Source organism: Mixophyes fleayi, chromosome 3 (assembly GCF_038048845.1).
Source record: "Mixophyes fleayi isolate aMixFle1 chromosome 3, aMixFle1.hap1, whole genome shotgun sequence".
In the NCBI taxonomy this organism is placed as follows: domain Eukaryota; kingdom Metazoa; phylum Chordata; class Amphibia; order Anura; family Limnodynastidae; genus Mixophyes; species Mixophyes fleayi.
The window spans coordinates 256,130,783-256,157,764 of NC_134404.1; the positions used below are offsets into that span (position 1 = coordinate 256,130,783).

Here is a 26,982-nt window from a genome sequence, read left to right on the forward strand (position 1 = left end):
GGTATTTAAATAATAAAACCAGTGTATTGCACTCAATTGCCTATATACCCAACTAACGGTATGACAAATATAATAATAAGAATAAATAGATAATGAAATATTCTTGTTGACATGAACTAGAGAAAACGAAATATGTTGCTGACAATTTAAAAAGACAAGCATAAGTAAAATAAATAAGTATAAAACAACAATAAGCATAAACAGTTGGTACATAAAAATGGAAAGTTCCTTCTCAATAGAGAAAATCTGGTCATATATTGTCATTACCCGTGATAATAAAAGTTCATACTTTAATCAAAAGTTGATTTGAATAGACATCAACTTCCCAATAATGCCACAATGAATGAGTCTGTCCCAGTAAGGTGTTACCTAATAATGAAAGGACTGAAGAACAAAATTGGAGGTCAAGAGCTCTTATACCTCTTTACCTGCGTGTTGATAGAAAAGATGAGTCGCAGATTGGAGAGAATATCGTGACCGGAGGCTAGCAGTGAAATTCTGGAGAACCAATGGCCATGTTGTTTGCCTGAGGTAGGTAGAATATGCCGATGGAGAGCTCACTCGGCGTGCGTTCCACATTGGAACGCACTTCCGGATTCTTATTATTATATTTGTCATACCGTTAGTTGGGTATATAGGCAATTGAGCGCAATACACTGGTTTTATTGTTTGTATGATATACAGGAAGGAATTCCTGAGTAACTGCAGCTCTTGCTTTATTGAAGTTGAGCGCAGATCCTATTCTCTTTTTTTCATACAGGTATTTAAATAATGCATGCTGTATGTGCAATCATGGCAGGCTCTTTGGTGAATGTGTCATAGGAGCAAAGAAATGACTGTTGGGTATATTGATGTTTTGCATTTTGTTACTATTTGTATACATGGAATATATATTTCCTATTTTTATATGATTCTATCTGATGGCAAGTGCTGCATAAGATGAGTATACATTGTTATATACACTTTACATACACACACACACAGTGGTGCATTCAATGCACAGTTTCACAACTGGCAGCACAGTAGCTTAGTGGTTAGCACTTCTGCCTCCCAGCACTGGGGTCATGAGTTCAATTCCCGACCATGGCCTTATCTGTGTGGAGTTTGTATGTTCTTTGTGTGTTTGCGTGGGTTTCCTCCGGGTCCTGCCACACTCCAAAAACATACTAATAGGTTAATTGGCTGCTATCAAAATTGACCCTAGTCTTTGTTTGTCTCCCTGTCTGTCTGAGTGTGTCTATATTAGGGAATTTAGACTGTAAGCTCCAATGGGGCAGGGAATGATGTGAATTAGTTCTCTGTACAGCGCTGCGTAATTAGTGGTGCTATATAAATAAATGATGATGATCATGAACTGGCAGCTAAAGAGACATCAAAAGTTTTAATACAAGAGAAAAAATTAATTTAATGAAAATGTTTTGCAATCAAATTTAATAATACTTTATTGATATAGAGCCTTCCTCTCCATAGGACTCTAAGCACTTTGCGTTCTTGCAGAGGGTGAGACAGTCGCCTAGGGCGAGCTCAGTTTGCTATTCTATGTAGTTATTCACATCAGTCCTTGTCCCATTGAAGCTTAGTCTAAAATTCCTTACCACACACATTTATATTCCAAAAAAAGCAGAGAATGCAATTTTAGAAATTAGCCTAAAATGTTGTTTTTGTTACCGTTTAATACTTGCAATAATTTATACCAAAAACTATTTTGTCTAAGTTTTGCTGACTAAAGGTCACCAATTACTGCAAGGTAGGTATCTTTGGATTTGATAGTGAACCTCAATGTGTTTTTAAATAACCACTGCAAGAATTGATAGTTATTTTATCAAATAAAATTATGCTGTCATATGTAATATCTAAGTCAGTTTTACATCTCAGGCCACATTCTTAAAGTGAGTGATGTAAAAATGGTGAAAATAAATAAATATGGACATGAAAACAGCTAAGGCGAACACATGAGGTGTTTTAAGGCATTGGCAAAAAATAGCCACGCTTTCTTATTTTCTAAAGTTGGACATGTCAATCATCCTTTTATTTATATAGGACCAACACAGTCTTCAGCTCTGTACAATCAAATAAATGTATTCAGGCCCACCAGTCTTTGTCCCAGTGGAGCTCACAATCTCCCTACCACAGTTACAAAAAGAAGCACAAGTGCCAAATTTCGCAAAGAGTTAGTTAGCATGATATGTCTTTGAACCCTGGGAGCACCTGGAATAAAGCCATATGAAGATGGGAAGAATATATGCACTTCATATAGATAGCACACTGAATGAAGCCCCAGGCCTTAGATGCAATGCCATTCCAAAGTTACAGACAAAAAGGCTCACCTGTTTGATGACATATTGTAGCCGGTCAGACTGTAACACCATCATTTTTAGGGTACTTGGTTTGCAAGGAATAAGGCTCTTGTAGAGCACTGGTGAATAACATTTCATGGCATAACGCAGGTCACTGGACTGACGCCGTTCCTCAAGTATATCTTCAAAAACCTCTCTTTTTTTGCTCCTGAATTCCTTCTGCTGTGTATGTAACAGGACAAATGGTAATTAAATCTATAAACATAAAACACAATGTTGTAACACATGATCAACAAGACATTCATCAAGGAACTTATTACCCCAAGTGCAAAACTTATATTACTCATATATACTGTACAAAGAGTGAATTGTATATTGCTGTAATTTCATGCATTTCAAAATACCTTTACTTTTAGAATTTATATGTTTTTTAGCATATACAGAACAGAATGATCAACTTTGACAGACATAATCATGACAACCACAAGTCAGAAATGGATGAGGTTGTACAACCAAGAGAATCTCTCATTTTTGAGGCAGAGGCCACAACAGGCTTTCAGTCATGTTAAGAATATACATGTACCATGACCTTCTTAGCCCGTCCTGTGCTACCATAACCACCTAAATGCCTTTTACCTTCTTTAGGACGTGCAGCATTGCTATCGGAGGGAACAGGTAAATCAGACAAAGGGACCAACATGGTATTTACCAACAATGCTTTTGGATTTCTTGCCCTTGGGCAAAATCACTCCACTTTGCTGTGCACCCAAGGTGCCATCATGTCAAAATTTGGCTGATCCCAGCTTTAAACAAAAGTACTGAAAGACATCCGGGAGAAGGGACCATTAACCAGTGTGTAAGGCATGCCTGCAGGAAATATCTGTTTCTCAGTTTTCCACCCCTGGAATGAATACAGCCATCATAGTTGGAACAGTCCACACCAGCCAGCTCACTATTCTGTTGGTTTCTTTCATGACAAGGGAGCTCTTGGTGCCCCCCTGATGATTGAGGTACACCATAGCCATGGCATTGCCTGACTGGATTTTGATGGCCCTTCCATGCAAATACTGACTTTATCACTGAACACTACTCTGAGTTCCAGTATATTTATCAGGAGTTTGACTATGGAGCCCAAAGACCCTGAAAGCGGGATTGATGAGTGACTGCTCATCAGGCTGAACAATATGTCTGTTGACAGCGTTGGGGATCCTGCCTTAATCAACAGATGGTACAGGTAGGGAATGATAGTCACCCTCCTGGGCCATAAAAGGGCGGACATCACCGACATGATCTTCATGAACAGCTTAGCGACGATATTGAAATTGAAGGGACTGAATGGTATATCTGAGAAAGCACTGGCGTCCATAACGGAACATGCAAGGAGGAATCCTTGATGTCCACAGACTCCATGAACGTGTTGTGTTCCATGGCGATTATGTTAAAGACTGCCTCCTGAACCTGTTCTCCCAAAGCTGGATGTGTAGGGATTTTAGGGATCCATCCAGCTTCTGAAATAAACATATTTGGGTAAAAACACAATAGCTCATGCCTTATAGGGACTGACATGACTACCCCTGAAGAGATCATGGGCTGGATGGCTTCCGTAGAGCAAAAGGCTTAATTTTGCCTTCAGGAAGGCCAGTAGTGAAAAACAGCCTAGGTGGGAACCTCAGGAGATCAATGAGGATCCCTACAATGGGAGGGGAGAAGTTTAGACTTATAGTCCTGAAACTAAAATGCCTAAACTCCAGTGCTGTGTCTCTATACTCCAGTGTTATCCACAGGATGAAAGAGAAAAGAGAATTTATGTACTTACGTTAAATCTGTTTCTCTGATTCCGTCTGGGGGACACTGCTTACCATGGGTTGTGGAGGGGATCTCGGGAGTTGGCACCTAGCTAGTTAACTTTAGCACTGCTGACAAACCCCTCCCCTCTACAATCCCCCTGCCTCTTCCTGTTCAGTTAATTAAAAAGCCCAAGGAGAAAAGGCCAATCAAACAAGAGCACACAGAAGAAAGCAGAAGGGAGGGATCAGTTACCATGGGGACGTTCTAAAGCAGCCCCCTAAGGGTGGGACTACTCTGAAAGTCCCGCTCGTAAAGCACTACGAGCGAAATTTGCATCCGCGGATGCAAATATATTAAACTGGTAAAATTTTGTAAAAGTGTGGACAGAGGACCAGGTGGCTGCACTGCAAAGCTAGTCTGCAGAAGCCCCATTTCTCACTGCCCACGACGTCCCTACCGATCTGGTGGAATGGGCCGTAAGCCTCTCTGGCACCGGACGGTTAGCCTTTATGTAAGCTTGCTTAATGGTTGCCGTAATCCATCTTGCAATGGACTGTTTTGAGGCTGGCCAGCCTCTCTTATTAGCATCATAAAGAACAAACAGAGAATCAGTACGTCTAATCTGAGAAGTTCTTTTGACATAAATGCGGAGAGCCCTAACCACATCTAACTTTTCCATAGACTGTTGATCCGAATGGGAAGTAGATGAGAAGACCGGAACTACAATTTCCTGGTTCAGATGGAAAGCCGAAACTACTTTTGGAACGAAGGAAGGGAGGGTTCTTAACACCGCTCTGTCCTCGTGGAAAACCAGATATGGTTCCCGGCAAGACAGAGCTCCTAATTCCGAAACCCTACGTGCAGATGCAATAGCCAAAAGAAAGAGGACCTTCCAGGTCAACCACTTCAAATCTGCCACAAGTAATGGCTCAAAGGGAGGCCCTCTAAGCATATCCAGTACCATGTTAAGATCCCATGGTGCTGTAGGCGGAACATAGGGAGGCTGAATATGCAAAACTCCCTGGAGGCGAGTCCTAATATTTGGCAAATCCGCTAATTTCAGGTGAAAAGAGACTGAAAGTGCCAATTCCTGAACTTTTAGGGAACCTAACCGAAGTCCCGCTTCCAGGCCATCCTGAAGGAAAGCCAATAAGCGACGGAGACAAAAGGAGGACGTGTGACATTTTTGCACCATCTGATATAGGCTCGCCAAATCCGGTGATGGATGCGAGCTGAAACTGGCTTTCTGGCTCACATCATAGTGTTCACTACACTGGGGGAAAAACCACTACACTGGGGGAAAAACCCCTAGCTCTCCAGAGGCTGGCTTCAACAGCCTTGCCGTTAAACTGAGCTGAGGTAAATTCTGGTGACAGAAGGGACCCTGCAGAAGAAGGTCGTCTCGTAATGGAAGACGAAATCCTTGTCCTTCCGCCATAGAGATTTTGTCCGCGTACCAGACTTGGTGCGGCCATGAGGGAGCTATTAGAATTACTGGCAGACCGCCTTGCTTTACTCGTCTGAGCATGCGGGGAAGCATGGGAATCGGAGGAAACAGGTATCCCAACCTGAACTCCCATGACATCGTCATTACGTCCACTGCCACCGCTAAGGGGTCCCTTGCGCAAAACCTGTGAACCTTTCTGTTGTGTCTGGAGGCCATGAGATCTATATCCGGAAGACCCCACCTCTGAACCAGAGACAGAAAAACTTCTGGATGTAGTGACCACTCCCCCGGCATCATCTGATTTCGACTTAGGTAGTCGGCCTCCCAATTCCTTATTCCTGAAATGAATACTGCCGATATTGCTGGAACATATTGTTCTGCCCGAACCAAAATTTGAGCTGCAATTTTCATTGCAGCTGCACTCCTGGTTTCTCCCTGCCTGTTGACATATCCTACAGCCGTGGCATTGTCGGACTGAACTCTGACAGGGTGGCCCTGGAGGAGGGACTGGGCCCCCCGGAGGGCTAAAAGAATAGCCTTTAACTCCAGCACGCTTAGTGATAGGGCCGATTCCCTGGAGTCGGAGGTGCAGGATTACCGCCCTTCAACCTTTCAGGCTGGCGTCTGTCGTGGCTATGATCCATGACCATGGAACGAAGGACCTGCCCACCGACAGTTGATCCTGATTCAGCCACCACTGGAGTGACTCTCTCGCCCCCGGAGACAGCAAAATCTTCTGGAGATCCAAGTGAATGTGGGATCCTGACCATTTCCGTAACAGATCCCACTGCAAGCATCGAGAATGAGCGCGGCCGAAGGGGATCGTCTCGAAGGAGGCCACCATCTTCCCAGCAGCCGCATTCACAAATGAATTGAGGGATTGGGAGAGGACAAGACCTGAGTTGTTATAGTCCTGATTGTACTGATTTTCTCCGTAGGCAGGAACACTTTCTGCCGACTGGTATCCATGATAAGCCCCAGGAAGACCATGCGTTGACACGGAACCATCTGGGATTTCTTTAAGTTTATCAGCCACCCATGGCTCTCGGGGATTGCCAAGGTGAGGGATAAGTGCTGACGTAAGCAAATCTCTGAGGAGGATTTGATGAACAGATCGTCCAAATAAGGCACGACCTGAACTCCCTTTAAGACACACCGCCATGACCGACATGATCTTCGTGAAGACCCTCGGAGCTGTGGAGAGGCCGAAGGGAATGGCCCGAAACTGGTAGTGGGAGGACCCCACTGTGAATCTTAGGAGAGACTGATGGTCGCTCCAAATGGGAACGTGGAGGTATGCGTCCTTTATGTCTATGGAGGCCATAAACTGATCCGTCACTAAGCCGTTTATTACCGACCTCAGGGATTCCATCCGAAATCTGTCCACTCGTAAGTGCACATTGAGGCTCTTTAGGTTTAAAATGGGCCGAAAGGACCCGTCCGGCTTCCTGACCAGAAACAGATTTGAATAAAACCCCTGTCCCTTCTAGTTGTCTGGGACCTTGCAGATGACTCTTTGCGAAAGAAGAGAGGCAACACAAGCCTCTATTGCCTGTCTTCTTGTTGGATCTCGGGGTAGAGGGGTTACAAAGAAACAATGTGGTACAGGGCCCAGCAGGTCTATCAGGTACCCCCTTGATATAATACCCCGAATCCAAGGGTCTTGGGAAGACGCTGCCCATTGTTCCCGAAACAGAGACAGATTTCCCCCCACTGGCGCTACCTCCGGCAGAGTAGAGTGGTCGTCAGGACGCAGGCTTCTCCTGGGTCTTGGAGGCCTGGCGCCTAGCTGCAAACGAGGATCTGCCCCTGACAGAGGAGCCTCAAGCATTAGTTTGTCTACCTCTAAAGGACTGTCCTCTAGGCAAGGAGGTCTCCCTAAAGGGCTGACGAAAGGAACTGACACGAGAAGTCCGGCCCCTACTTGAAAATACCAGCAAAGAAATGCTTTTGCCCCCTGTTGCCTGGGAAATCATAGTATTTAGTTCCGGGCCGAACAAACCTGATGCTGAAAAGGGAATAGTTTCAACAGACTTTTTTGATTCCGCATCTCCTACCCAGGATTTCAGCCATAACGTTCTTCTTGCTGAAATAGATGCAGCCTGAATAGAGGAGGACATAGACGTTGTGTTCTGGGCCGCCTCATAAAGGTACCCTGATGCCTCTTTCAAATGCAAGGCCAGAGGAAGTAAATCAGAGTCCTGTAAGGCCTCTGCCAGTTGGACTGCCCATGCTTCCATGGCTCTAGCAACCCAAGCTGAAGCAAATGTGGGCCTAAAAGAAGAACCCGCAGCCACAAAAATAGATTTCAGCTGGGATTCTACTCTGCGATCATTGGCATCTTGCAGAGTTGCTGAACCTGGGACTGGTAGTAAAGTGTGTTTGGCCAAACGGGCTACTGGAATATCCACTTTAGGGATACTCTCCCAGCGAGCCACGTCTTCCTCCTGCAATGGATATAGGGAGGAGAATCTTTTGGGAACAGAGAACCTTTTATCAGGCTGTTTCCAGGCTCCCTCTGCAATATCTCTGAGTTCGAAACCAGGAAGCCTTTCTTTTGGCCTTCTTAAAGAGACTTCTGTCTCTGGGAGTAGGATCCTCCGGTTCTGGGAGGTCCAACGCTTGTCTCACCGCTAAAACCAAATCATTAATAAATTGGCTTTTAGAGTTTTCTTCCTGTCCCAAAGGTTGAAAAGGTTGCTCCTGGTCAGGATCAGAATTAATTTCCCCCTCCTCCTCTGAAAACCCCTCAGAGTCTGAAAGGACCATAAGGGTATTATCAGATCTAGGCCGCTTTCTTTTAGCAGGCGGGATGTTTGGGGATTCAAGTAACTGGTTCAGCTTATCCAAACCCTTTATAAAAGCTGCGGGCCATGCCGGTTCTGTGGGAACAGGGGCTTGGTCCGTATTTAATGAGGAAGGTCCTGGTATAGATGTTCAAATAGAACATGTGGTAGCAGGGAGGCCCAAAGGTGTACTAGTATTATTAGCCACCGAAGTTGCCACAGTAGATAGCAATTGATTGGATTGAAAAACCATCTGTGCTAAAGAGGAAACCGACTGTGTCAGGGAGGCCGCCCAGGCGGGTTCCTCCGTCAGTGGGGCTGAAATATGCTGGGTTTGCGCAGGGGGGACCCCTGCTTTGCAGACAGAGCAGAGCGCCAACGGGTCCTTCTGCCCACAAGGTAATTTTACATTACATTTTGAACATGTGAAATATTTTGCCATAGGGCCCTTTACCTTATCTGTCATTTTTTTTTATAAAGGAAGGCACACCAAACACACAGACTTAAATTGTTACATTTAGCTGAGTAGAGAGAAAAAGTGTAAAGAATACATGCAGTAACTACAAACACTGCCCAACTCCATGGGCACCTAACAGGAAGAGGCAGGGGGATTGTAGAGGGGAGGGGTCTGTCAGCAGTGCTAAAGTTAACTAGCTAGGTGCCAACTCCCGAGCTCCTCTCCACAAGCCATGGTAAGCAGTGTCCCCCAGACTGGATGAAAGAGAAATTTTAGTTTTATACATAGATAAGGTACATAATATCCCCTCGTCCCCTTTTAACATCTAGTCCATATTTTGCAGTGTTAGTGCATCGCATTTACAGGTGCACAAGCACCTTATAATGTAAAAGAAAACAACAAAAACAAAAAAGACTGATTTTAATTCATAGTGGATGTTTATTTTCATTAATTATTTAGGCATTCACATCATAAGGATATAACATGTGGGTACATTTGCCTTAAATACCACTCTATCTGGTGTATGAGAGAATTTACTCTTTCATTACATTTTCACTTTCATTAGTTTTTGGATAAAATATTTTGTGACTACCATTCTTATATTTTATGTGGAATTGCTGTATATATATGTCCGCTGTTATTCTCCATTTTGTATATTTATCATATAGCAGGGATTAAGCGACAAGTTATTGTTTTTTACTTTTTGCCTATTTGGTTCCCCTCTTCCCCATGCATTGTGAAGGATTATAATTCATGTCAAGGCAGCTGTGGCTTAATGATCGATTAAAACATTTTACAATCACTGTATCTTTTATTTTGGTAGCACATTATTTTTCCTGTAAATGACTTACCACACAAGAATATGTAACAAGACAAATGGTTAGGGCACTACAGCTTACAATATAAACACAAACCAAGAATATCAAAGAATACCAAGGCAAATTCTATAAAAGGGATAAGTACTTGTTTTTTTTAGCAATACTCCAACCAGCTATAAGGCTGTAAATTGTTCATTCAAGATTACTGAATGAACACAACACACACACACACAATTGTATTCTGTCTAAATACAGAAATAATTTATTCTGTGGAGAGGATGGTACTGAATGATATATACATTAGACAAATAGTAAAGAGAAAAGACATTAAAGCATTATGTGGCGAGAACAATGATAGAGAGGTTAACTGATAAAGAGGTCAATAGCATCTAGATAACAGAATAACTAGGCAATGTAATAAGCTTCCCTGAAGAGCTGTACTTTAGGGACCATTCAATTTTTTTTTAAATTAAGAGTCTGTCTGACAAAATTCCAAACTATCAGTGCAGTACAGGAAAATTCTTGGTCCTTGCCAATTATACTGGCACCACTTTTATTCGGGCTACTGGAAAAACTGCAACTGTCATGTCTCCTCCCCTCTTTCCAATACCTCCAAACTCAATCTCTCCTGCTGTACTTATAAGCTTGTTAAATATATGGGCACCACTTGGAGCGGAGGAGCCGCTTTGACATGAACGCCACCAATTGTCATTCAGAGATCTGTCATGACCGACCTGCTAATCTGTCAATCAGTTATCCGCTTCTGAATCAAGTGGGGAGGCTGAGGGGCATATTTAAAAAACAGTGATCTATCGTGCACTTACCGTCAAATCAATGGCCCTCTGTGTGTCCCACATATTTAAGAAAGGTGCATCAGAGCAGATATTGTGGATATCTGCTGCTTTGCATTCCTTTTCGTTTTTGGGAGCAGTCACCATTCTGCAGTTCTTCAAACTGCAAATGCGCAATTCCAGTGTGAAGAAAAATGAAGAGGACCAGGAGGAGATCCGTAGACATCGCGTTCCAAAGAGGTGGGGTAAGTATGATTATTTTTATCAGAGGGGCCTATTTATCAAAGATCTCCCCCTGTAATTTAGAGGTAAATCCCCGAAAACTGCTGTTTTGGTGGATTTACCACTAAATTACTATGTATTATTCTAACATCGCAGCAGATATCTCAGATATCTGCTGCTTTGCTTCTCTCATCATTACTGAGCACTCCCCATAACAGTGTATGGGAAGTGATCAGTAACGCTATGTACTAATGGCCAAAACTAAGTTTTCAATCATGTTAATGTACGCCATCTGAAGCTGGCGTACATTACCATGATTGAAAACTTTCCCTGAAAACAGCTCTGCTCCGAAGAGCAGAGCTGTACAGTGCATGTGTGGAGGGATCATGTGATCCCTCCATCACATGCCTCAGGTTCCTTCATTCTGGGATCTCTGTGCGCATGGCCGAGGTTATCGGTCGGCGCACAGGTATTGAAAGAGGGGCGAGCAGCACCGCACAGGGGGAAGAAGAGAAGACGCAAGTGAAAGGTAAGTGTTAATCTTCACAGGAGCAGCCGTTTATCAGAAAGGCTGTTCCTGTGTTGATTTTTTAATACATATAAGAAACTTTTCAAACCGCATCTATGCGATGAGGATTGAAACGTTTTATTCATATTTTGCGGTGATTGGTAAATAGACCCCAGAAACAGCAGTTTATCGGAACTGCTGTTTCTGTGTTGCGTTTTTCATAAATGTGAGAAATAGTTCAATCCTTATCAATGCGATAAGGATTAAAAAATATTTTTCACTTTATGAGATTGATAAATGTGCCCCACCAACAGCTGGTGCATTTTTATTACTTGCTACGCACAGCTCGCCCTCTGTGATGGCGCTTGTATAATAAAATATAATTAATGACCAAAGCCGAGTTTCCACTCATATATTCATCCAAAAAGTGGGAGACATTTATTAAACCTCGTGTAATTCTAAACTACAGTTGTCGCAGGCTTTGTTCAGTATAGACTGCACAAAGAATTACCTAGTTTTCTGCATAATACATGCAATTCTTACCATCTACTATTCATTTTACTTTAGAATTTTAAATGTATAACATATGAGTATTTAACAAGCAAAAAGTATGTTATAATCAACCCTGTCAGACCCGAGTGAATGAGCACAGTAATTATGCACTTACTAAATACGGTGTGCCCATGGCTCCCGCCTTAGCTGTTTTGACCCTGCAACTTCAACAAAATCTGTTTCACTAACATCAACGGATTCCCTCTACACGGTAAGAAGCTGTTAGACAGAAACACAGGAAGAGGCGGAGATAAGTACGACTAACACGACCATGTCCATTTTGACAGCTACGGTAACTTTGAGGAACAAACATCGAGAAATAGCGCAATGTGTCCGGAATCTACGGAAGCCTGATTGGGACTATGGTTCCGTTTTGCAGCTGGATAGCTTTTGAACTCGGAAGGCTGCACGAACACGTGTTCGTTCTTGATGTGTTAAAATACTTGGAAGGAAATTACTTATCTTAACATTCTGTAACACGGGGATTCTTCGTTTTGTGGCGTTACAATGGCAGAAGTAGATAATTCATTAATGGTTCGAGACCAGCTTGATTCGATGCTAAGTGAACTGTACGATTTTGGTGAGTATTCCACTTCAGGCGTCTCATCTGACCACAAGTCGGATAATTTTCCACTTCCACTCTGATAGCCTAATTCTCATGCTTATTAATGTCGCCCTTATATTTTAAATGGTACAGTCAGTATAAAGTCCAATGCCTCTCAATATACAGCTATTTGGGTATAAACGGATAATCTATGGTGTTCATTATTTATTATCGTTTATTTATACAGCGTTATTCCTATAACGCAGCGGTGTGTCACAAGAAAATTTGGAGAACACCCTGGGGGTGATATCCTCTCTAAGCTATGCGTTCACAGCAATAAATGCTCTTGGCACCCCTAGATGGCTGCTTTATTTTATGTTTCCTCAAAGTAATAAAGGTTCTAGAGCCATTAAGTGCTATATCCCTGAAAGATCCTGAAAACATTAGACAGCATGGAAACACCAGCAAGTTAAGTGGGTAGAATGGGCAGCACAGTGGCCTAGTGGTTAGCACCTCTGCCTCACAGCACTGGGGTCATGAGTTCAATTCCCAACCATGGTCTGTGTGGAGTTTGTATGTTCTCCATGTGTTTGCGTGGGTTTCCTCCGGGTGCTCCGTTTTCCTCCCACACTCCAAAAACATACTGGTAGGTTAATTGGCTGCTATCAAAATTGAACCTAGTCTCTCCCTCTCTCTCTGTCTGTCTGTCTCCATCTCTGTCTGTCTGTCTCCATCTCTGTCTGTCTGTCTCCATCTCTGTCTGTCTGTCTCCATCTCTGTCTGTCTGTCTCCATCTCTGTCTGTCTGTCTCCATCTCTGTCTGTCTGTCTCCATCTCTGTCTGTCTGTCTCCATCTCTGTCTGTCTGTCTCCATCTCTGTCTGTCTGTCTGTGTCTTTGTGTGAGTGTGTCTATATTAGGGAATTTAGACTGTAAGCTCCAATGGGGCAGGGACTGATGTGAATGAGTTCTCTGTACAGCGCTGCGGAATTAGTGGCGCTATTTAAATAAATGATGATGATGATAGAATGGAGGGGTTGGGGGTGGTGTAGCGCAAATGGTAGAGAGGGGGGTCCATCTGCAATATGTAGGGATAGGCGGTGAGGTTCATCTATTTGCAATGCAGGTTTGGCAGTGGAGCTGGGAAATAATATATATATATATATATATATATATATATATATATGTATATATATATATATATATATATATGTGTGTTGTATGGTGCAGTACAAATATGATCTTTATAGTACTGGTATGTTAACTTGGCAGCGTTGTTTACCAAACAAGTGTTAACATATTTTAATTTTTAATGTTAAAAGGTGCATGCTTTGCTGTGTGTTATACTATAGTGGGTGTAGTTTAAAAAGGTTGTGGTCAAAATAGTGTCCGTAGATTTATGTTTAGTTATGTTATGTTTCCTCCTGTCATTGTGAAAGGTCTCATGGTACGGCGAGTCCAAGGTAGTTTCCAGGCCGTGGAAGAAAGACTTGGGGGTATATTTACTAAACTGCAGGTTTGAAAAAGTGGAGATGTTGTCTAAAGCAAAAAAATCAGATTCTAGCTGTCATTTTGTAGAGTGTACTACATCAATGATAACTAGAATCTGATCGGTTGCTATAGGCAACATCTCCACTTTTTCAAATCCACAGTTTAGTAAATATACCCCTTGATGTCTCACTTGACACCAACAATGATAGTCTAGCAACAAATCAAAGTACAACTGATTCATTCTGATTCCGTGCCAGATTGTCTGGCCTCCGTGTCAAAGTTGCCAAAATAAGTGCTGGTACAATACGGTACAGAGAGACTCTGCATGTTCTGTACTACACTTTGTTCTGTACCTTGCCTATATTGTCCTATGAATTATGCTTAATTTCTTTGTATTATTGCATTTATACTTCTTGAAAGTTCTGCAATTTGCATGTGTTCTGTATTCTACTTGTTGGACCTTTACATTATATTTACTCTGCTCTATTTCCCAACTGTATATGCTGCAGCCATATAATATCTGCAACTAAAACTTTTCATTTAAATATTATGTCACAGGCGATGATTTTGTGACTCCCAAAATGAACATATGCGAAAATTGGCAACATGAAGAACATTCAATTGAAAAGGAAACTGAAAAAGTTAATGAGGACAATCAACCGCCTATTTTGTGCTCCAAACGAGGGAGAAAAAATGTATCTCTGTTCTTTGATTCCATCAAAGATGAACTGTGCAGCCAGCCAAAGTGTACAGATTTTCCTAGCAGTTCTGCATCAAAACATCAGGTTGAAGTTGTAACATATGTCAGTCGCAGGGACAAGAAGCAAACCAATGGCACGGAAGTACAAGACCGGGATTCTGAGGTAACTAAAAATCCATATGCTGGCATAAAAATAGGAAACCTATTCAACAGCAATTATACAGTCGCCCATGTATTCCGGCATTATACAAACAAACATCTGAGCAGCCTAAATAATTTATTTCTCTTTCCTACCATTGGGGGGACACTGCGGTAGATTGGAGTATAGAAGGTGGACTAGGACTTTAGGCACTTATAAACTTGTAGAATCCACACTCCTCCCTTACTTATGCCCCTTCTGTCACAGTAAGCTCAGTTTTTGTTAAGTGCCTTAGGAGATGGAGCACTTCTGTATAGGCTCCTGCATATACTCTGTTTAGTGATAGTCTCTTGTCATGTTTTTATTTTCCATCCTCCCATTTAGGTGCAATGTAGGACCTGTAAAAGACCCAGGAGTGCTTCCTGCACTGGGGTAAGCAGCCTGTTGGCTCCCCTTACCACCTACACCACTGCCAGCAGTCAGGATTTCCTTCCCTTAGAGAAAATGAGCACCGCTGGTATCAGCGGCAGAATTGGGAGATGATGTACCGAGTGAAGCTGTCAAGCCCCTCCTCCTGACTTGCCGGCATTTCCCCTAGACAACAAGCAGTCAGGCGATTGTACTCCATAGGAGGCAACACGCTGACTGGAATAGCAGCTGCGGGTCTGGGCACAATTAATTACCCTGCTGCACTTGAACACCAGTCGACAGCCATAATAGATATAGTCTGTTCGGCTGCGCATGGAGGTGGTCCTGGGGTGGATCATTCCCCTTCTACATGCGGGCTTCACAAAGGGCATCCATTTGCTGGACATGCGGTGCAGCTCTATAGATCCTAATTGGTACCTCTGTATTTGTGTTATATATATATATATATATCATCATTTATTTATATAGCGCCAATAATTCCGCAACGCTGTACAGAGAACTCATTCACATCAGTCCCTGCCCCATTGGAGCTTACAGTCTAAATTCCCTACTATAGACAAACACACACAGGGAGAGACTAGGGTCAATTTTTTTTTTTATTGCAGCCAACTTTCGGTGACGTCCGCTGCTACTTCCGATTCTTCGGTTGTTGATTCTTCAGTTGTTTTCAGCCAAAAACTGGAAATATCTTCTAAAATCACTTTGCAAGCATCACGGTTATTTAGACTAGTCCTCCACATAAACTCGGCCATGTACGACTTGAGGAAATTAATGTTTGTCCCTCTTATTTTTTTTTTTCCCCACATCCTTTCAATCTTCTGTCTATTTGCTAGCTTTTCGGGATTTGATTGATGGAGTGATGTGGAAGGGCAGGTCTCCCGAGGACGACAAAACATTCATTGGATTCTCTCTGCAATGAGTCCGTAAAGTACACAAGTACCAAAAAAAAAAAAAAATATTTACAGAGGGACACCTTTATAACATAGCATCATGCCTGAAAAAGGCACCTCCAAGAGTAAGGGACCCACTAGAACATCTGTGCAGCATTATACATGTGCAAAGTGTAAATGTAAATTGTCTTTTGGACAGTCAGACCTGGTTCCCTGTGTGCAGCCTGCAAGGCTGAGAGCCGTGAACACCGTGCGCCTACTATGGTGTTGACAGCCATGGAGGAACCTGCATTGGCCAGATCGCTAGCGATTTCCATAGCCTAACTCACTAAGGTGATGTCACGGTCCACAGAGGTACGTGATTCTTCTTGACTGCACCACACACACAGTCGCAGTCTCTGCCTGTAGCTGATGAAACTTCCCAGGCTAAAGCAGGATTGCCAGTATCCCTGACCGAATTCGCCTAGGGTTTGACACACTTGCTTACTGTCTCCCACAGAAGTAAGCGCCCAATTCCTGACTCTTTTCAGGCCCCTAATCCGGATTCTCAACACTCATCAGCTGAAGAGGGTGAGTTGTTTTTAGAATCAGACGGAGAGGATACATTAGACGCAGAGGAGTCTTCCTCAGTACACAATGTGGATAATCTTATACTTGGGGTCAGCCAGAGGCTGGGGATCCCTCTGCTTTCTCTCTTCAAAAGACCTAAGAAGCAGGTTGTTTGTTTGTTTTCCCTCATCCCCTCAACTGTTGGACATGGTTCTCGACGCTTTGCAGAAATAGTTTCAGATGTTGGGCAGATTCAGATCTCTATCCACTACCAGCAGAAGATTCCGATAAATGGGAGGGAACCCAGTTGCTCGTTTGTCCACTTCAGCTATTCCTGCGCAGAGCAGGGTCTTTCTGCAGGATCCAACGAACAATAAATGTGACATTATTTTCCGCTTACGTAGCGACGGGTGCCTTGTTTAGACCCAACATGTCCATAGCCTGGGTTAATAAAGCCATTCAGCTGTGGTCAGAACAGTTGGTTAAAGGTCTCCAGGATAATGTACTGTGGCAAGAGCCCGCTATTGCAGAAGCACACGCGAACAACTTCTTTCTTTTTATGTAGTTTTATTGTCAGGATTGTAAATGTTTTGACACCGTATATTTGCACAGCAATCATGGAGACCCTAAACGCTAGCTATACATAGACCAGCTCTCTCTCAGGACCAGCCAGCTTTCCCAGCGTTGGTCTCAGTGAACAAATGGCACAAACAAGCTTTTATACATGATACTCCTCCCCCAGCCTTAGCTTGATGGACAGGTGACACACCTTCTCTTTAAGAGAAAACGCCCATCACTGGCTCTGTTTTAACTAACAGACACACCCTGTCTGTTTGCTGAGAGGAAGCAGCTTTTAAATCATGTAAGTTAACCAACTTTAAACTACACATAAGTCTTTACTTGGTTTAACCTGAATCTAGGGGCATAACTGCGCCAATGTCTTACTCTGCTTGTATGTTTTCTTTGCATATTGTCAGATAAATGCCTCCCTTTGTTACATTTACCTCCCGGTTGCTCTGCATCCATCTCAATGGTGCATGGTTTGTTATTAAGGTGAACGCTCTGCCTAGGAGATAATAGCGCAGAGCTTCTGTAGCCCATTTTATGGCGAGACATTCTTTCTCCACCGTGGCATATTTTTGTTCCCTTGGAAGCAACTTACGACTTAGGTGCAGGACAGGATTTTCTACTCCATTCTTCTCCTGTGACAAGACTGCACCTAAGCCAACACCAGAAGCATCAGTTTGGAGGAAGAATCTCCGGGTAAAATCCGGTGCTTGTAGAACTGGGGAGGAATAAAGAGCTAACCGAAGATCAGACCAGGAGGTTTCTGCAGAATCAGACCAAGTTAATCTATCTGGACAACTTTTTTTTTAACATGTCCTTAAGTGGAGCAGCTCTAGTGGCGAAGTGGCTTACAAACCGCCTGTAGTAACCTACTAAGCCTAAAAAGGTTCTTAACTGCGACTTTTTTTCTGGTCTTTCCCAATTTTTGACTGCCTCCACTTTGTCTAGCTGGGGTTTTACACGCCCTCGACCAACAACGTACCCCAAATATTTGGCTTCTCTCATGTCTATGGCACATTTCTCTGGGTTAGCTGTTAACCCTGCTGACCTTTAATGAAGCTAAGACCGCCTCAACTTTGACTAAATGTGATCCCCAGTCTGGTGTATAAATCACTATATCGTCCAAGTAAGCGGCTGCATAAGCTGTGTGAGGTCGTAGCAATTTATTCATGGCCCTTTGGAAGGTGGCAGGTGCCCCATGCAGCCCAAAGGGTAGGACTTTATATTGATAGAGACCATCAGGGGTGGAAAATGCAGTCTTTGGCTTGGCCGTGGAAGTCAGGGGAACTTGCCAATAACCCTTTGTTAGATCAAGGGTTGTTAAATAATTGCTACCAGCAAGATTTTCCACTAGTGCATCCACACGTGGCATCGGATAGGCATCAAACTGCGACATACTGTTTAGGCGCCTAAAGTCATTGCAGAACCTAATTGTCCCATTGGGTTTCGGGACAAGCACAATGGGACTATTCCTCACTAGTGGACTCTTCAATCACATCTAACTGGAGCATCTTCTCAACCTCCTTTCTCACGTCCACCCGTCTGGCTTCTGGAATACGATACGGCTTCTGCTTTACAATGACTCCTGGCGCAGTGACAATGTCATGTTCAATTAAGGTAGTGCGCCCAGGAATGGAAGAGAAGACATCCCTGTTCCGGCGAATCATTTCTTCAGTCTGTTGTCTCTGCTGAATAGACAAAGCTGGCTCTATGGGCACTTCAGACTTTTCAATGGCAGTACTCACTACCTGAGGAGAGGTTTCCTCATCATTCCTCATCATCTAGGGGCATAACTGCGCCAATGTCTTACTCTGCTTGTATGTTTTCTTTGCATATTGTCAGATAAATGCCTCCCTTTGTTACAGTACCTAGAGCTGAGATTCTTGCATTAGCAGAACACATCCAAGAGGCTTCTGATTATGTGGGTCAAGCACAGTGGCGGATCCAGGGGGGGGGGCGGGGGGGCGATCAGGGCGATTGTGCTGGACAGTGTGCTGCCTGGCTGCTCTCATTGTGTTTTAAACACAATCGGAGCAGCGGGACAGCACACTACCACTGCTGAACGGACCTGCACATACTGTGCAGCTGCCGGCAGCCTTAGACATGAGAAAGGGGGCGGGGCCTAAATCGTCCCCCCTAAAATCGCCCGGGTTAGGAAAATTGTCTAGATCCGCCCCTGGTCAAGCATCTATGGATGGGGTGTCTGTTAACGCTCTAGGTTCTCGAGCCTCATCATTGCGGCATGTTGTACCTTGTGGTTAACCTCCTGGGCGGTGGATGCAGACTCCAAGCTCATCTTGGAAGCTTTGTCCTTTGATGGTATCACATTGTCTTGGTCTTTATTAGAATGGATTATTCTGGGGGAAAGAATACCTCTCTACCCGTTGGCTCCACTAAATCGAGACAGGCTCGTTAATCTGTTCTTTCGGGAGAGATCGTGGAGCTCCCTCCAATGGCCAGTCATCAACCTCTAGAGGAGCGCACCATAGACGACGGGGCTCGGCCATACGCGGAACTCCCAGAACAGGGGACAAGACTGCTACATGACAGATCCCACTCCAGGATACTGTGGTGGGTGTCTCGTCTACTATGCTTTCAGGAGCAATGGCAGGTTTCAACCACAGACATTTTGGTGCGGGTGATTGTAACACGAGGTTTTGTTATCGACCTAGTTCAGTTGCCCGCAAGGCACTTATTTACCACAGCTCTTCCCTCTTGCGCCATGAGGCGCATGGCACTTCAGGACGCTGTCAGGAAGTTCCTATCATCCGAAGTAATTATCCCGGCCCCAAAGCAGGAAAGCGGAACGGATCTTTACTCCAAACTCTTCCTGGTTCTCAAACCAGACGAGTCATTCCGTCACATACTAAATTTACAGTCCCTAATCAAACAGTTCTGCGTGCTCAGGTTCTAGATGGAATTCCTGTGCACGGTATTTGCAAGCATGGATCAAGGAGAGTTCACGGCCTCCATAGACGTCAAGGATGCCTATTTGATGTCCCTTCCAAATGGGTACATGTAATGTCTCCTCCGCTTTGCATTAGAGAAACACCATTTTCAGTTCAGGGCTCTACCATTCGGCCTGGCCACTGCCCCGGTGGTCTTCACCAAAGTGATGCCAGGACTCTTGCGATCACAGGGAGTCCCTATCATTCCCTCTCTGGACAATCTTCTACTGAAGGCGCCATCCGCAGCACTGCTCTTGCACCACATCCAGATCACTATTCCCCTTCTAGAGGAGCATGGCTGGATGCTGAGCCTACCAAAGTTCTCACTCAATCCATCTCGGCAGATGCAGTTTCTGGGTCTCAATTTCAACACTGTAACCCAGAGGTTCTACCTTCCGGAAGACAAGGTCTTTTCCCTTTTGCACGAGACCAGACTCATGGCGCGACAGAATGTATCTCTTCTCCGTTGCATGAAGCTGTTGGGGTCCATGGTGTCGGTGTTCGAGGCGGTGCGCTTCTCACAATTCCACTCTCGACCTCCCCAGAGAGAGATTATTCTAAAATGGTCCAACACTTGGACAGGCAGATCATCAGACTGTCCAGAGCCACGCGCTCTCATGGTGGTTGGGCAGAGAAAATCTAGAAAAGCGCCTGTCATTCCGCGCCTGAAGTTGGACCATGGTCACCACTTACGCCAGTCTATCCGGCTGGGGTGCGCTCGTTGGGTCTCAGGTTTCAGGGTCTCTGGTCCCCTCAGGAGACCACACTATCCATCAATGTCCTGGAACTCAGGGCTGTTCACCAAGTGTTACTTCAGGGGCAGATGTTTCTAACCTGGAAAGCCTTGAAAATACGGTCAGACAATGCCACAGTAGTGGCTTATCTGAACCACCAGGGGGGAATGCGTAGCTCCATGGCAATGCGAGAAACATCCAGGATCAAGTCCTGGGTGGAACGCCATGTTCCGATAATCTCTGCCATTTTCATACCAGGGGTAGACAATTGGGAAGCCAACTTCCTCAGTCGTCACAAGGTCCATCCCTGGGAGTGGTCTCTCTGCAAGGAGGTCTTTGTGTTTCTTATTCACCGTTGGGGCACTCCAGATATCGACCTATAGCTTCCTGACTAAATTTTCAGGTTCCTCTTTATTGCTCAAAGTCAAAGGATCCTCGAGCGGGGTACACGGATGCCATGACTATCTTAAGGTGCTTTAGTCCAGTGTATCGATTCCCTCTATTCCAAATGCTTCCACAGGTGCTAAGAAAGTTAAAAAGAGAACATGCCCCTGCAATTTTGGTGGCTCCAAATCGACCACGCAGGCACGGTTCTCCGACATTCTGGGAAAGGCAGCAGAGCCTCCCTTCCGTCTGCCGGTTCGTACAGACCTTCAAGTTCAGGACGCGCTTATCAGCCATTTTTTAGATTGGCTGAATTTGACGTTGTGGCTGTTGAGACCTTGGTTCTCAGGTCAAGAGGATTCTCGAAGAGTGTAGTGAGTACCATGATCAGAGCACGAAAATCTTCAGCAATCTATCATTGGGTCTGGAAGGCATACATCCTCTGGTGTGAAACTCAGGAGTTTCACACTTTCCGCTTTCACCTTCCCTGGTTGTTCTCCTTTTTGCAGGCAGGTCTGGATAAGGGACTTCATCTGGGTTCTTTTAAAGAGCAAGTGTCTGCACTTTCTATATATTTTCAGCATCGGCTGGCGGCTATACCGGCAGTACAGACTTTCTTTCAGGGTGTCTTACACGTTCAGCCACCCATGTTCATCCTGTTGAACCATGGGACCTCAATCTCGTGCTGAGGGCTCTAACTAGACCTTCCTTTGAGCCTTTGGATTTAGTAGACCTATGTCATGTCACTTTGAAGGCAGTATTCCTCCTAGCTATTGCTTCGGCTAGACGGGTGTCAGAGCTGGGAGTACTTTGTTGCAATTCTCCATTCCTAGTTTTCCATTAGGATAGGGCAGTCCTCAGCGTTAAACCCTCATTTGTTCCGAAGGTGTTGTTCCGGTTCCAATTGAATCAGGAAATTCTTGTTCCAGCGTTCCGTCTTTTTTCAGCATCTTTGGATGAGACTCTACCTGTGGTGGATGTTGTTTGTGCCCTTGGGTGTTACGTTGATCATACATTTTCTGTCCGAAAGACGAACAACCTTTTTGTCGTCTATGACGCACAGAAGAGGGGTTGGCCTGCCTCAAAGCAGTCCATTACTCGATGGATCACTTTCACCATTCGCTTGGCTTTTGTTCGTGCGTCTCGTTCTGTGCCGGAATCCTTGAGCACATTCCACCAGGGCTGTAGATGCATCATGGGCGGCATGTCACGCTGCCTCGGCGGAGCAGCTGTGCCAAGTGGCGACGTGGTCGTCTGCCCACACCTTTTCAAAATTCTATAGGTTGCAGGGCTCTGCATTTGTGGATGCGAGTTTTTAGTGCAAAGTGTTGTGTGCAGCTGTTCCAGAGCAATACCTCCCTTAGGGGGCAGCTTTGGTATGTCCACAATGTGCCAATGGTAGGAAAGAGATAAAGGATTTTAACTCACCGTAAAATCTGTTTCTCTGACTCCATTGGGGGACACTGTTCACCCTCCCTTTGCTTTAAAAATGGTTTTAGTTACTTTGTTCTGGTTTTTGTTGGCTTTTCCTCTGCTTGGTTATACAAAAAACTGAGCTTACTGTGACAGAGGAGGGGCATAGTAGGGGTGGAGTGTAGATTCTGCAAGTGTATAAGTACCTAAACTTATAATTCACCTACGATACTCCAGTGTACCACAATGGAGTCAGAGAAACAGATTTTACGGTGAGTTAAAATGCTATTATTCATTTTATTACCAGTATTTTATATAGTGCCTACATATTACACAGCACTTCACAGAGAATATTTAATCATTCACATAAATACATGTGCCCAGTGGAGTTCTTACGAACGCTCCCAAAATGAACAGAATTGCAGCTTGCCTGTGACAAAGCTGTCAGTACACCAAAAGACAAAATGATAGAATACAAACCGTGAAAGACATGGCACAAATCTCAAATCTAAAAAAAACCCAATGTGTATGTGTGCATGAAGAACAAACAAGGGATGATCTCACACAGTCACCATAAGTATATAATGAAATGTATTAAAAATTCATATGAAATAAATATTAGGACAGAAGTTTAATTTATCATGTGTTAATATTTTTTTAGATATACAGCGTCAGCGCTGCATTTTTTTGTCTTTGGTTGTCTCTATAGGTGGAGCTCAGCAATCTCCCCTTGCAGCTGTTTTATATACTCTGCATTTGCAACAAATGGGTACAGTGTGTGTATGTATATATGTATATATATATATATATATATATATATATATATATATATATATATATATATATATATATATATATATATTAGTAAGAATATATACATATACACAGTCTATTTGTCAGAATGTATTTAGACACATAGGGCTAGATTTACTAAGCTGCGGGTTTGAAAAAGTGGGGATGTTGCCAATAGCAACCAATCATATTCTAGCTGTCATTTTGTAGAATGCACTACATAAATGATAGCTAGAATATGATTGGTTGCTATAGGCAACATCTCCACTTTTTCAAACCCGCCATTTAGTAAATATACCCCATAGGGTGATCAACTGTTTAAAAGACACAAATAGCACTGTTCTTCTTCTTTTCTTTTTTTTTTTTTTTTTTTTTTTTTTTTACCTTCCAAAGAAAAGGGAAAATGGTAATATTATTTAGTACTTCTAGAAAGTTAATGGACATCACTTCCGTCACCCTTAGCGATCTATCAATTGTGAAGTTGTTATAGATTCTTATTAATCACAAAAGGATGTGTTTCACTCAAAGTACACGCTGAGCACCCCTTGTAGTTGCACTTACACAGAATATGCTATAACAAGCATGTGGATAATACCTTGTACTATATAACCTTTACTTATGAGTATTTTGAACAGTATTGTAATCTATTTTATTTTATTTTTTTCTTTCTTACTAATTTGTTGGTATGGTACCAATAAACTGTAAATTAAGAGGTGCCATGTGAGCCGCTAAATTATCCTTTATTGTGCCATTTTTAAATTTATATGATTGTCTTTAAGGTAATAGCTGTTACTAATGTTGGCAAGCTGAAGGAGATCGAGGTATATTTACTAAATTGCTGGTTTGAAAAAATGGAGATGTTGCCTATAGCAACCAATCCGTTTCTAGCTGTCATTTTGTAGAATGTACTAAATAAATGCTAACTTGAATCTGATTAGTTGCTATAGGCAACAGCTCCACTTTTTCAAACCTGCAGTTTAGTAAATATACCCCAAAGTGTTGACGTTTTATTTTTTTTTTTCTACTTGCTGTTTAATGTTATCATATCCTCCGTAAGATAATGCCATCATTGTTTATATGTCCCGCTTTGCACTGTTGATGCGGGTTTCTAGTTAACTGTCATATAGAATCTTGGGTAATCACTCAAGCAGTCTCGCGATGGCTCTCTTCTGTGTCGGAATTGGATTAATACTAGCGGTCTCTATTTTTCTTAATCCATGTATGTGGAGTACTTCTTAAAGAGCAATAGCTATTTGGAGCTACGAGACTTAATAATAAGAAGGCTGAATGAGTTCCTGAGTCTTATCTGTTCATATTCTTTGTAAGTCCAACTACGAGGGTGGCTCAGAGTGCACTTTGAGTGAAACACATTCTTTTGTTATTTAATAAGAATATACAGCACGATTAATAGATCCTTAAGTGATGAAATTGATGTCCATTAACTTTGTGGAAGTACTACACCATTTTACTATTTTCTGTTCTCTCTGTGTGTCTTCACAACCTCAAGGGATTTTGGGATGAACATAAAAATAGAACTGTGTCTTCCAAAGAGTTTATCATTCTATTTCTCTAAATATCCACTATTGCCTTTGCTGGACCGCATGAAGACATTCTCAGAGTAGAAAAAATATATTTTCCTTTTTTTTTTTTTTTTATTTATTATGGTTTGAGGCTTTTAGATTTGTGCCGGGTCTTTAAATTTTTTATTTTAGCAACTTGTTATGGTTGTCTTTGTAGTGTGGGAGGAAACTGGTGTACCCAGAGGAAACCCATGCAATCACAGGACGAACATACAAGCGCCACACAGAAAGCACCCTATTTGGAATCAAACCGATCACCCCATCACTGTGAGGCAGCAAGGATAAATACTTTGCTGCCCAAACGATTACAATAAATGTGTACAATTGCTGATTTGTAAGGGACAATGCCTAGAAATGCATTCTGAATGCCTAAGGGAATGTCTGATTATGGACCACTGACCCTTTCACATAACCTAAATGGACACCTTCATATATCCTTGATTGTGAACCACGTAGTTCACTTGAGTTTAAAGTTGGGGTGAGAGATTTGTTCTGCTTTTTCTATTTATTTGGGTTTCTTCTAGCTGTAGTGGGCTTTTAAACTCATTGAGCATATTTTGTATTTTCAAGGCAAAATAATTATTGCTATGCTACTTTTTTTGTTTTTTTTTTTGGTCTTTGTTTTCTTTACTTTTTCAATTGATCTATATTATGTTGTATTTGTTTCCCTTTTATAGATAAATGTTGACGTTACAGAGGAAGAAAGAGATGAAACATTTAATTTTGAAAAGGTAAGTACCTTTTTTTTCCATTTTGTTTTTATTTTATTTTCATCCTGGCTTTTAAACATGTCAACAAAGTTTTTGAAACTGGTGAGCAAGGTTTTTTTTTTTTTTCGTAGTAGTGTGCGTGTATACGTACTGTTCCCTACATAGAGTGGCTCTAATACTGACCAAAGAAATGCTTGCACAATTGTGAGAGCGAGCTAATTTGTCGTTTTGTCAGTGTTGCAGCCATTTTAGTGCTCTGTACTAGATGGAACAATGTCACTCCCTTTCCTCCCCCGTTAAGTTGTTGGGAGTGATAGTAGGCAGCACACTGCTAGAAGAGGTATGACCAGCCCACTGAAATGGTGTATTCAACTCAAGGCAAGCTTAGTTAACCCTTTACAAGCACTCTACCCTCTCCCTAGACCCTGTCTATTTTTCCCATTATAGCAATGAATACTATTAATTGGAGCAGCTCTGAGCTACTGCTTATTAGATTATCAAAGAGACATAGTTTGCGATCATCTGTACTGACTATGAATTGCCTCAAACCTGTTTGACTGTCTGTACCAACATGGAGTGTAGCAGGCCACTCAACTCCCTGTGATGTCCATAATGTAAGTCCCCTTTCTTAAGCTCATTACACATGCACAGTCCCACCTAATGAACACTACACAATTTACAGCCCTCTATCAGATTTCCAGAGCACCCCTCTAATAACCATTACAAAATGTACAACACCCTTTTTTTGTCCATTTATAGCATAGCCTACTCCTGATGTCCATTATACAATATTCAAACATTTTCTTATATGGCATTTGTCAGGGCAGTTTGTAGAGAAACTGGCTCCCAGGATGATGAAAATTGAAAATGCGCCTCCTCCACTAACCATGAACTGTATTTATAAATCTATATGGTATATTGATATATGTGTGTGTTACAAGTTCTTACCGCTACTTTCAGTAGCTCCACCAACTATTAAAATATACAGGGTGATTAAAAAGTCGCAGTACACCCTTTTATTTCAAAAACTGTACAGGAAATTGGGAAACCTGAATACTCCAGTAAGGTATGGGTGACGTGGTCTATCTTTTACGGTATGTACCAAACATGGGCGCCATCTTGAAATCGGCCAATCGGCCCAATTCCTGTAGAGTTTTTGAAATAAAAGGGTGTACTGCGACTTTTGAATCACCCTGTATGTATGTATGTATGTATGTATGTATATATATGTGTGTGTGTGTATGTGTGTGTGTATATGTGTGTGTGTATATATATATATATATATTTGTACAGGTGCTTGTTATTTATACATTCACTACTGTATAAACTCAACAGCACTCTTACCACTTACAGTGATCGCATTGACATGCTATATCACGTATTTTACCTGGTTTTATAGTTGGAGGGCTTTGTTTAAAAATAAAGTGCACAGGTCTGAGCCGCGCAG

At 42.8% G+C, this 26,982-nt stretch overlaps 2 protein-coding genes across 2 annotated transcripts in view; one reads left to right on the top strand and one right to left on the bottom strand.

The window, feature by feature from the left end:
* The window catches only part of GNPAT (glyceronephosphate O-acyltransferase), a 70,956-nt gene extending 58,987 nt beyond the window's left edge, over positions 1-11,969 (bottom strand). The window contains exons 1-2 of the mRNA XM_075203467.1: positions 11,782-11,969; positions 2,328-2,519 (exon numbers count right to left, since the gene is read on the bottom strand). Coding sequence (XP_075059568.1) covers positions 2,328-2,519; positions 11,782-11,799 — 210 coding nt within the window. The 5' untranslated portion in view covers positions 11,800-11,969. The remainder of the gene's footprint in view (positions 1-2,327; positions 2,520-11,781) is intronic.
* Positions 11,970-11,973: 4 nt separating this feature from the next.
* FSAF1 (40S small subunit processome assembly factor 1) overlaps positions 11,974-26,982 on the top strand; it is a 32,782-nt gene continuing 17,773 nt past the window's right edge. The window contains exons 1-3 of the mRNA XM_075203468.1: positions 11,974-12,246; positions 14,259-14,563; positions 25,503-25,556. Coding sequence (XP_075059569.1) covers positions 12,174-12,246; positions 14,259-14,563; positions 25,503-25,556 — 432 coding nt within the window. The 5' untranslated portion in view covers positions 11,974-12,173. The remainder of the gene's footprint in view (positions 12,247-14,258; positions 14,564-25,502; positions 25,557-26,982) is intronic.